This window comes from Phyllosticta citribraziliensis (assembly GCF_038025025.1).
Source record: "Phyllosticta citribraziliensis strain CPC 17464 chromosome Unknown J3D65scaffold_8, whole genome shotgun sequence".
Taxonomy (NCBI): domain Eukaryota; kingdom Fungi; phylum Ascomycota; class Dothideomycetes; order Botryosphaeriales; family Phyllostictaceae; genus Phyllosticta; species Phyllosticta citribraziliensis.
Window position 1 is genome coordinate 1,325,615 of NW_027117345.1, and position 10,726 is coordinate 1,336,340.

Genomic DNA, 10,726 nt, shown 5'->3' on the forward strand with positions numbered 1-10,726 from the left:
GTGGCTGTCCTGCCGGCGTCCGCCTCATTCTGCTGGCACGCCGGCGTTGCATTTGGCAATACATGGAAGAAGTCCACCGTGATGATTGAAGAGGAGAGCAAAGTGAACTCAGGCCAAACTTTTGGTTGACCTGACAGAGCGGTCGGTTGTAAAGTCCGTGCGAAGCTTTCACGGCCGAGACACTGAGCTCGAGCTATGACCTCACCAACCCGCGACACCATGACCACCCCAATCGTCGACGACAGCACTTCGACGTCCGGAATCGCAAGCCTCTAGCCCAATGCTTTGACACCTGGCCCACTAAAGATACTCGATCGCTGTTCCACCACGATGTTGCTCCTCCGTGCGTCAAGACCTTTTGCCCTGCGCTCGTCAAGGTCACCAGGCCGCCACGCGCGCCTCGTCTCAACGCTCCCAAACAATCGCAATGTCGTATGTCTTCGCATCTGTGTCTTTTCATACTTTCAGGCTAACTCACAACTACAGTATGTCCATCCAACAACCTCGCAGTCCTCTCCTCACGACACCTACACCCTGACCCTCACGCCAACCTCTCCACCCCACCCACACCTCGCCCTCGGCACCACGACCGCTATCCCCGTAACACCGCGCTCCTTTTCCGAAAATCCACACTTCCTCAAGCTCGTCCACTCCGTCCTGCGTACACATGCAATCCACGACCCAACCGTGCGCGGCGCAGCGGCCGCCTACGCCAGCACGGCAGGCGCCACGCTGGGCTCTGGGGGCGCGGGATTCATAGCCGGTGGCGGCGGATCCAGCGGTGCAGGAGGACTGCCCCCAAACCACCCGGCAGCGCAAGCAGCGCGTCAAGCAGCCAAGCGGGCGCGGCCGTCCAACATCCCGGGCAGCGCCCGGTCGCCCACCACGCCATCACCGTCGCCCTCGTCAACGCCTTACTCGGCGTACGGTGGCGGAGGCGGAGCTGGTGGAGACGGCGCGGGCGGAGCGTCTGCGCAGGGCGGCGCTGGAGGCGGCGGGCGTGGCGGCTGGGTCCATGTGAGCGACGAGCGGCGGGCGCCTGAGTACGGACGGATAGCATGGCCGGAGGACATTTTCGGCAGTGTCGAAGTGGATGGCAAGGGCGAGTTCGTCGGCGAAGGCGGCAACTATCAAGAGAGTGGGACGTATCGCATCGTCACAAATGAAGGGGTGCTGGGACTCAGTGGATATCTGATGGAAAAGGTAAGGGCCGCCGTAGAAGAGCTTGAGAAACATGGAGTAGGAAGATGAGGCTTTTGCCCAGGGAAGTAAAAAGGCTTCGATGAAGATATGATGGCGTGCAGTGTGTAAACAATTGAGTGCGTGCAGGCTGCTGCACCAGGGGAAAGCGGCGATGAACGAACTCGGCACGTAGATACCCACAGCGAAGAACAAAATGATACTCTCCTCTCTCTATCCGCCGGTTTGGAATATGGCAGTCCCTAAGTGCACAACTGCGCCCATACAGTTTCGGACGTTCAGGGCGCGCAAAGTGATCCAACACTCTGGTCTGGCTGAAGTAACAATGACTGCTTCTTAAGCGCGCCTATAGCAACAAGACGACACTGATACAAGCACATACAGACCGGGAAATGACGTTGGACTGGAGGACGAACGAAGATCGTGAAGGAGTCTTTCTGAAGAATGTGAACGAATGGAATGAACAGTCAAATAGGCCAATCCTCTAGCAACCACTTGGTGGTGTTCTCTGCGTGTTTGGTCGCTGGGATCGCAAGGGTCTCCGAATTGTCTGAACCTGAATTCTCTCCATCCGAACTGTCGCCAGCACTGTCGTCGTTATTTTCTTGGTCCATATAGGGTCCCGGGTCCGGCTTTCTCCCGTAAATGACGAAGCTATGCAACAGTCAGTTAGCCAGCTAGCCAACGACATCATCACCAAGGCCGAGAGTAAAGAAGACGTGGTGGAAGATAGGAGAAGAATGCACGAGCGCACCAAGACAGGTAAGCATGAATGCCCCCGTCCAGCAAGGCGTCGCGAAAACTCTCAAGAAAGTAACTCCTCATCATTTCAGACCAGCCCAAGCGCTCAAAGACTGGATCAAAGGACGTGTGATTGTCGACGCTGGCCAACGCGTGGTACCGCAGCCAGCGGCCAGCCTCGCTGAGGCGCTTGTTGCTGGACCACGGGCCGAGGGGGATCTTCATGCGTCGCTCGACAATGTCGACGAAGCCTGCGTCAATTAAGCCTTGGCGATGTGCGTCGAAGGACGTGGAGGCTCCCGTAGGTACGGCCGGAGAGGCCAAAGCCGCAGCGATTTGTAAGTCGCGCCAGTCGTGGAAGACGTGGTCATCGGGGACAGATCCATCATCGCTCGTGAAGAAGTAGGAGAATTCCTTTTGCTCGTAATATCCGTTAGGTCTGAGGTGGCTGTGAAGCTTTCACTGTCAGCGCCGCGGCTTCCATGCCAGCGTGGACTTGAACTGCGTACGCAAAAACCCGAGCGTAGTGCGTGGCCCAATCGACAATGATGTTGCTCACAGAGCGGGCGTGGATGAAGTCGTAACAATTCAGTGGCAGGCCCCGAGACCAGTCAATGCGCTCCACGCAGAAGTACAATCTACCTGACAATCTACCCGGCCACCAGGCGGATGGGTTCCAAGTAACCTCGGAGTCTATGCCATCGACCGTGGTCGTCCGGTATGTTGAGACAAAATCCCTAAACTGCAGTGAGTTGGTAGTCTCTGGGGTTGTCTCCAGGACTCACTTGGCCCAAGTCCCTGTGGCCAATTAGCGCCGAATGACTCGACTGATTACGTGGTCGATGGTTTGCACCGTACCTTTCCCTCTCTTGATGTCCACGATTTCCTGAAATATGTCAGTTCGGTGGTTTTGTTTAACTTCATCAATGTCATATTACGGTCTCAAACGTTCGAACTGGAGCAGCGCAGAGTGCGCCGTTCAGCATGAGCAACCAGATCTGATGGCTGTGAGGCGATCATCAGCCGCTGTTCCGGGGATTGCGTCATCCCTCTGATACTCACATGGGGTCGATGGCTTCGAGAGCCCTATTGAAAGAGAGATGAGACCGGAGCAAGACTTCATGTCGGTCGAAACTTACTGGTCGCGACCGGTGGGTATATTGAGTCTGCGTTTATTCTCGACGGGATATTTGTGTGCCAACGAGGCCAATCTTCCAAGCTCATCGTTCCTGTTGAGACAATATGAGCATCCAGGCTGAGAATGGCGGCTTTGAGACAGACAGGTCATGTCCGCTGTGTTCTGAATGATAGTTTGGCGGTTCTGTTGCCTGAATATCTGTCAACACAGAAAGAGCACGACACTGTGACCTGGATCTCACGATTGGAATATGGTCGTCCAGGGATGGATCTGCTCCGACCGAGGTGTAGTCTTCCTCGAAGATGTTGAGGATCAGTGCTCGAAATGGACGATGTTTGTCACGACGAATACAGGTCGGACGTCCATAAAAGGTCTTCATCTTAATGATTGCAAATGATGCGTGCGGTTGTTTCGAGACGATAAGCAGGAAGAGGCAGAAATGGAAATCTCTGTTCTATCCTTGGCTGCCGCATCGCGACTGAAGCGTGTCGTTGCAGAAGAGGAAGTCGCAGTCCCCGTGCGGCGGTCCACATGGTTGGTCAAGTTTCGAGACACTTTTTTCCCAACGCAAAGATTCAACTTTCTTGGGAAACGATCGAGTCCGGTGGTTATAGCTGGATCGTGGGCTCGCTGGTCTCTTCAAATTTTAATGCAGGTCGATTCGAAACACTGAAGCTGGTCGTCAAAGTTCAACCGGTGGATATAACCCGTGGCCCCTAGAACCAATGTCATGTTTAAGGAGCGAGCGATCGATTTCTTCACGCTTAGTCGCCGATGGGCAGTGATGATTCCGTCAGGTCCGTCTGACATGTGTCTAGCGCCTGCATTTCAGTTCGAATTCGACCCTCAAATCGCGCCATCCATGGTAGCTTGTGCCACAACCCGCTCGAAGTTTTCTGCAAGGGACAACAGCAGTGGCGGAGCTGAAGCAGCTCAAGTCACCGAAGGAGTCATGGCTGAAGCGTGCTGACTCGACGGCTGATGAGAGCAGTCGGAGTTATGGACAAACACCAGGCAAGACCGAGTCAAGAGTCGCGATGATGTCGATTCCGATGGGTATGAGCAGCGGGACCAAGAGTCAAGAAACGATTTGGCGTGCAGGGACCGACTAAGGTCCGATTCAGGAAGCGGAGGGTGAAAGGATTATTCATGGCAGGGTCTTCACGAGGCCAGCGTCCTCGGATATCGGAAGGGCATCGTTCAGCATCTTGGGGTCAAGCGAGGGTTCCTGCGACTGAGGTAGTATTTGGTTTGTCACACGCCGATCGCGATGCGGATCCAGGCCGTGAGGAGGCCTGAGATGGTGCGGAGAGGGGACGGAGCGTGAGGGCAGGATGGCGAGAGCGGTGGTCAAGAAATAGAGAGAGGAAGAAGGAGGCTCAAGTAGCGGTAGCAGTAGCAGCAGCAAGACGTGGTCGGCGCCAGGGGGTAGTGGTAGTCCGGGTTCAGGGCGCGGGGCAGGCCAGGGGGCTGTGGCAGAGAAGATCCAAGCTTCCAGGCTAGCGGTGCCGGCAGATGTGTGCGAGAAAACGCGTACATAATTTGAACTGGACGAGGGACCTTTAAAAGACACGTAGAGGCCGTCAGCCCTTTGTCAAGGAAACCAGCCGTTCAACACAGGTGAAGCTCCCGGGCCCGGTCTAGCTTCGAACAAGATGCCGATCCGTACCACCACTCGCACACGAATCCTCCCACGCTCGCTCGCGCGGGGCTCGTCGAGAATATTTTCTGCCACTAGGCCTCCTCGGCCCACGACCCTGCACCTCGAGCACCGCAATGCGCCGCTGCTAGCCCTGAGCCTGAGCTTGAGCACGCCATCTACTTCCTCTTCCTCCTTCTCCAACGCTGCTCGCTTTTTCTCCAGCAGTCCCATCCCCATGGCTGCCCAGAAGATTGACGGCAACGCCGTCGCCAAGAGCATCCGCGAGAAGCTCAATGCCGAAATCCACGACAAGCAGCAGCTCAACCCGCGCTACAAGCCTGCCTTGAGGATCATTCAGGGTATGTCCACGTCTCCCGACCCCATGTGCTCTGCAATCCGCTGACTTTCCCACCAGTTGGCGACCGCTCCGATTCCAGTAAGTCGTCTGTCACAACAAACACCGCCGAGCCTCAATTGACCCGGCTCGTCCAGGCACCTATGTGCGCATGAAGCTCAAGGCCGCTGAAGAGGTTTGCGCGCTCTCTGCCTCGTCCTAGCATGCGCTGACTTTCCCAGGCCGGAATCGACTGCCAGCTCGTCAAGCTGCCTGAAGAAATCACCGAGCCCGAACTGCTCCAACAAATCACTCACTTCAACAACGACCCGGCCGTCCACGGCATCCTCGTCCAGCTGCCCGTCCCCAAGCACATTTCCGAGTACAACATCACCTCTGCTGTGGCCGAGGAGAAGGATGTCGACGGATTCGGCGTCGCCAACATTGGAGAGCTCGCCAAGCGCGGCGGAAAGCCTCTCTTCACTCCATGCACCCCCAAGGGTGTCATGGTTCTGTTGGAGAGCACCGGCGTGGATCTCCAGGGCAAGGACGCTGTCGTGATTGGTCGCAGCGATATCGTCGGCAGCCCTGTCAGCTATCTGCTGAAAAACGCCGACGCCACGGTCACCGTGTGCCACTCGCGGACCAAGAACCTCGCCGACATTGTCAAAAAGGCCGATATCGTCGTCGCCGCCATTGGCAAGGCCGGCTTCGTCAAGGGCGACTGGATCAAGCCCGGCGCCGTTGTCATTGACGTCGGTACCAACTACATTCCTGACGAGACCAAGAAGTCTGGCCAGAGACTTGTTGGTGATGTCGAGTACGAGGCCGCTGCGGCCGTCGCCTCCTACATCACGCCTGTTCCCGGCGGTGTTGGTCCCATGACGGTTGCTATGCTCTTGCAAAACGTCGTTGACTCTGCGGACCACTACTTTGCGGAGCAAAAGGCGCGCCACATTACTCCTCTTCCGCTTAAGCTGAAGGAGCCTGTCCCCTCTGACATTGCCATCTCCCGTGCCCAGCAACCCAAGCTCATCAACAATGTCGCCCATGAGATTGGTATCGCAATTCACGAGCTGGAGCCGTACGGCCCATTCAAGGCCAAGGTCGACCTGTCCCTGCTGAAGCGCCTTGAGCACCGCCGTGATGGTCGTTACATTGTCGTCACTGGAATTACTCCCACGCCTCTCGGTGAGGGCAAGTCTACCACGACCATGGGCTTGACCCAGGCCCTGGGTGCTCACCTTGGCCGTGTGTCATTCGCCAACGTGCGTCAGCCCAGCCAGGGTCCGACGTTTGGTATCAAGGGTGGAGCTGCCGGAGGTGGTTACAGCCAGGTCATCCCTATGGATGAATTCAACATGCACTTGACTGGTGACATCCACGCCGTCACTGCGGCCAACAACTTGCTCGCGGCTGCCATTGAGACCAGGATTTTCCACGAAAACACCCAAAAGGACGGCCCTCTGTACAAGCGTCTCGTGCCCACCAAGAAGGGCACGAGGGAGTTTGCTCCCGTCATGTTCCGTCGTCTCAAGAAGCTTGGAATCAACAAGACGAACCCCGACGACCTGACTCCCGAGGAGATCACCCGCTTCGCCAGACTGGACATTGACCCGGACACCATTACTTGGAGGCGCGTCCTCGACGTCAACGACAGGCACTTGCGCGGCGTCACCGTTGGCACTGCCCCCACCGAAAAGGGCCAGACCCGCGAGACCGGTTTTGATATTTCCGTCGCCAGTGAGTGTATGGCCGTCTTGGCTCTGAGCAACGACCTCAAGGACATGCGTGAGCGTCTCGGCCGCATGGTCGTCGCCAGCTCCCGCAGCGGCGAGCCCATCACCGCCGATGACATTGGTGCCGGTGGTGCTCTCACTGCTCTCATGAAGGACGCCATCAAGCCCAACCTCATGCAGACTCTTGAGGGTACTCCCGTCTTTGTCCACGCTGGACCTTTTGCCAACATCTCGATTGGCGCCTCGTCTGTCCTTGCTGACAAGCTCGCTATGAAGCTTGCCGGTACTGAGCCTGACGAGAACCACAACGAAAAGGTCGGTTTCGTCGTCACCGAGGCTGGCTTCGACTTCACTATGGGTGGTGAGCGCTTCTTCAACATCAAGTGCCGTTCGTCCGGCCTTGTTCCCGACACGGTCGTGATTGTCGCTACCGTTCGCGCCCTCAAGGTGCACGGCGGTGGTCCCAAAATCACCCCCGGTGCCCAGCTTCCCGAGGTCTACCGTACTGAAAACGTCGATGTCCTCCGGGCTGGCTGCGTCAACCTCAAGAAGCACATTGCGAACGCCAAACAGTTTGGCGTTCCCGTCGTTGTCGCTATCAACAAGTTTGAGACCGACACTGAAGCCGAAGTCGCCGTTATCCGCGAGGAGGCTCTTGCGGCTGGCGCCGAAGACGCCATCTCGTCCAACCACTGGGCCGAGGGTGGCAAGGGTGCCATTGATCTCGCCAAGGGCGTCATTGCTGCCAGCGAGAAGCCCAAGGACTTCAAGCTGCTGTACGACCTCGAGGGCAGCGTCCAGGAGCGCATCGAGAAGATTGGCAAGATCATGTACGGCGCCGAGAAGGTCGAGTTCAGCGAGCTGGCCCAGCAGAAGGTCGACTCGTACGTCAAGCAGGGCTTTGGAAACCTGCCCATCTGCATCGCGAAGACGCAGTACAGCTTGTCGCACGACCCCGAGCTCAAGGGCGCGCCGACGGGCTTCACGGTCCCCATCCGCGACGTCCGCATGGCTGCTGGTGCTGGCTACCTGTACGCCCTTGCCGCCGACATCCAGACCATCCCTGGTCTGCCCACTGCTCCCGGCTACTTGAACGTCGACGTCGACTCTGACTCTGGCGAGATCGAGGGCCTGTTCTAAGCCACTTGATTCCTTCTGATTCTCAGGAACTGCTTTCTCTGTTGATATCCGGGTTGCCATTGCCCTCTTAACAGCGCAATGGACCCTTGTTTATTTCTTTCAAAATCGTGTTTTTCTTGCGACTTGGCGTGTATTCGCTTCGTTGTCCTTTCTTCCTACCTATCTACCTCTCGAAGCGCGTTGCAGCGTGCGTCGACCTTTTCTTCTTCTGCGCCATCACAAAAAAAGCGGAGGACACGGGATGGCCACGAATGATGGACGAGTTTACGGAATACATGCATGCAGTCTCTTCAACGACGGACGCATGGCGGGGGTCATGGAGTTTTGTTTCTCTTTTGGGTGCATCGTTCGTCTCAACCAACGAACATGCCAGGCACAACAACTGCCGTGGGTGGGGTGAAGAGTCTTGGTTCATCACCAGGGGGACATCCATCTCTCTCGGAGAGGGATGCGCTGACACGCAATAGCAGAGAATGAAGACGTATATATGTCGTGCCCGCTTCATCAGCGGGTGAAATCACCAAATCATCCACCAATCGTGCATCGGTCTATATGAGTTGCCCGTGTGCTGTAACAGCCTAGGAGTAAGGACGACAGAGTGATGGAGCAGTGACAGGACAAAGGAGCAGGAGGGTATCTAGGTGGCTGGGGAGGAGAAGCAGCAACGCGGTGCCGGTACTGACTGGCAGGGTTGCTTTGCAGCACCACACCAACCCTCTCTACTGCTCGCTTATCCACATGTCCACATGCACATCCCACATGCCAACTACCTACATGCTACGTGCCACTATGCGCGCCGTGAAAGCTGTGGCTGGTCATATCTGGCGCATGTACGAGCCAGTCGGAGCAATCAATCCATATATGCTCAAAGGGAACATGCGTACGCGAATGTTTTGTTTTTTGTTTTGGCTACGCGCTGCTGTTGCTTTCTTTTGTGTGCCCCATTAGTTTCCTGGTTTTGCCCAGGCTCTCGTGCGCTTGTTTTCATGATACTGCTTGCGATGTAGAGAGGGAGGAGTGCTTGGTTGATGGGTGGTTGGTAAGTGCGCAAGTGACTCGTTATTCCCGGACAGGGTTGCGCTCCAAGCACCTTGTTTTTTGGGGGCGGAGGTATAACTGATAGGTATGGGAGGGTAGAGACAGCTGAAAGCTTCGGGCTGGCATTTGCTTGGCCGTTTGGCTTAGCAACTCTGCCCGCTCACTCTTCTTGGCCGTCTTGATTACAGTCGAGCTGGAGTTGGCACGGTTAGACAGGACATGCTCAGGAGGCTGGTTCGTCGAGCTGCGCCATATCTGCACTGGACTCTACGGCCGGAGACAGCGTGGCGTCGACGAGAAACGCAAAGTCAGGCCAAGGCGACATGCCAACCCGCCGACCACCGACCCAAGTGAGCCGAGAGAAGAGAAGTCTTGCCCCTCCTGTTCGCTGTACAAGCCATGGCAATCGACATTACTAGCCACCGGAGATGATGGCGCATCTCGCAGCGGGGCAAATCAATCGCCAGTTTGGGAGGGCAGCCCGTTCAATAATCGACGGATTGGGGCATGGGTGGGCAAGTTGGAAGGAAAATCTCATCGACAGCAATAAATTTTGCTCCGCCCCGCCCGCCCGCCGCCGCTGACAGGCCGAACAGTGTCGAGCATGCCTGGATGCACGCGGTAGCGACGGGCGATGAGCGATGAGCGGTGGCACGATTGACGACGAGTCGTCGATGGCGGTACGATGAGGGAGGGCAGCTCAGGAACGTTTGTCGCTCAGGGTTAGCGGGCCTGCAGCTTCCCGGTCGATCCCTTTGGGGCCCAGGGCCGTCAAGCCACAGACGGCAGCCGATGGAGCGTGGCCCACGAGAAAAACCTACGAACACGAGGCCCTTGGTTGCCGTTTGCCAGCCGGACGGACAGACAGACGCAATGCATGCATGCATGTTCTCGTTGTTTGCTTCGTGCGTCGCTTCTGCATGGTGCCCTGTGAAGGATGAGTCGCGTGGTTTCAAGGCTCGAAAAAAGTCCCGGTTCTTGCATGATGAACGAATGCCAGCCTGCTCTGTTCTGCACATGTGAAAGCGAGCAGATGGCATTTAGGCCAACGGGGGGGGGGGGGGGGGGGGGCGATTTTTCGTTGCATGGAATTCGACGACATACGTGACATGGAGGCGGGCAGGGCGGTTGAATGCGTGTCAGTCACCATGACTGACGTCTCTAAGGGGCCTCTGCCCGCGTTCCCCAGGAAAACACGCAAGAGCTTCCAAAAAAAATTGAGAAACTCGTTGGCGCACGCTCAAACGGTCCGAGTGGGTCGAGTCAAAGAGTCAGCGCGGAAGCTTATTGATTCTGCCAGCTTCCAAATGTAGCTGTCAAGAGGGAACCAGGACCGGAGAGACGGATGACTAACGACAGGGGCCCGTCCGATTGTGAAGGGACTAGCAGGAATCGGGTGCCACGGTGGTGGTGGTGGTGGTACTCCTAGTGGTGCAACCAAGTCGGGTCAGCGCGTGCGGGTGATGGATCATGGAATGCAGTCTTCAGGGGAATGGGACATGGAAGGAATCAGCCAATGGGAGGGCGTGACGGGTCAGAGGTGGTTCGGAGCAGGCTACGGTTGAGGAGAGGTTCTCCCGCAGCTTTCTCCTCGTCCTGCGTCTGCAAGTTGCACTGAAACGGCCGACCCAGTGGGTGGTGGAGAGGGCGTTCAAGGCCCTGCAATGTTAATCTCACAGCGCTGAGCCTAGAGCTCGGCGCACAAGCCAGAGGTGCTGAAGGGACCTGGCAAGCAATCTCGCTCGTCAGGCCAC

At 56.9% G+C, this 10,726-nt stretch overlaps 3 protein-coding genes across 3 annotated transcripts; 2 read left to right on the forward strand and 1 right to left on the reverse strand.

The window, feature by feature from the left end:
• The first annotated feature begins 22 nt into the window (after positions 1-22).
• On the forward strand, positions 23-1,414 carry J3D65DRAFT_630228 (uncharacterized protein). Its single transcript, XM_066800808.1, has 2 exons — positions 23-432; positions 487-1,414. The coding sequence occupies exons 1-2, from the start codon at positions 331-333 to the stop codon at positions 1,249-1,251; spliced, it is 867 nt and encodes a 288-aa protein (XP_066653867.1). The 5' UTR covers positions 23-330; the 3' UTR covers positions 1,252-1,414.
• A 253-nt stretch (positions 1,415-1,667) lies between these two features.
• On the reverse strand, positions 1,668-3,458 carry J3D65DRAFT_669252 (uncharacterized protein; the record flags this gene model as incomplete). Its single annotated transcript, XM_066803178.1, has 10 exons — positions 1,668-1,854; positions 1,955-2,389; positions 2,451-2,678; positions 2,727-2,739; positions 2,800-2,827; positions 2,880-2,946; positions 3,004-3,027; positions 3,081-3,170; positions 3,223-3,269; positions 3,321-3,458. The coding sequence occupies 10 exons, from the start codon at positions 3,456-3,458 to the stop codon at positions 1,668-1,670; spliced, it is 1,257 nt and encodes a 418-aa protein (XP_066653868.1).
• A 1,498-nt stretch (positions 3,459-4,956) lies between these two features.
• Positions 4,957-7,934, forward strand: J3D65DRAFT_669253 (formate--tetrahydrofolate ligase-domain-containing protein; the record flags this gene model as incomplete). Its single annotated transcript, XM_066803179.1, has 4 exons — positions 4,957-5,080; positions 5,137-5,157; positions 5,214-5,251; positions 5,298-7,934. 4 exons carry the CDS (start codon positions 4,957-4,959, stop codon positions 7,932-7,934), a joined length of 2,820 nt encoding a protein of 939 aa, XP_066653869.1.
• Positions 7,935-10,726: the final 2,792 nt, after the last annotated feature.

Coding starts and splice junctions, on each gene's coding strand:
- J3D65DRAFT_630228 (XM_066800808.1), top strand. CDS start 331: ATGTTGCTCCTCCGTGCGTCAAGACCTTTTGCCCTGCGCTCGTCAAGG. Junction 433..486: donor TCCCAAACAATCGCAATGTC/GTATGTCTTCGC, acceptor TCACAACTACAG/TATGTCCATCCAACAACCTC.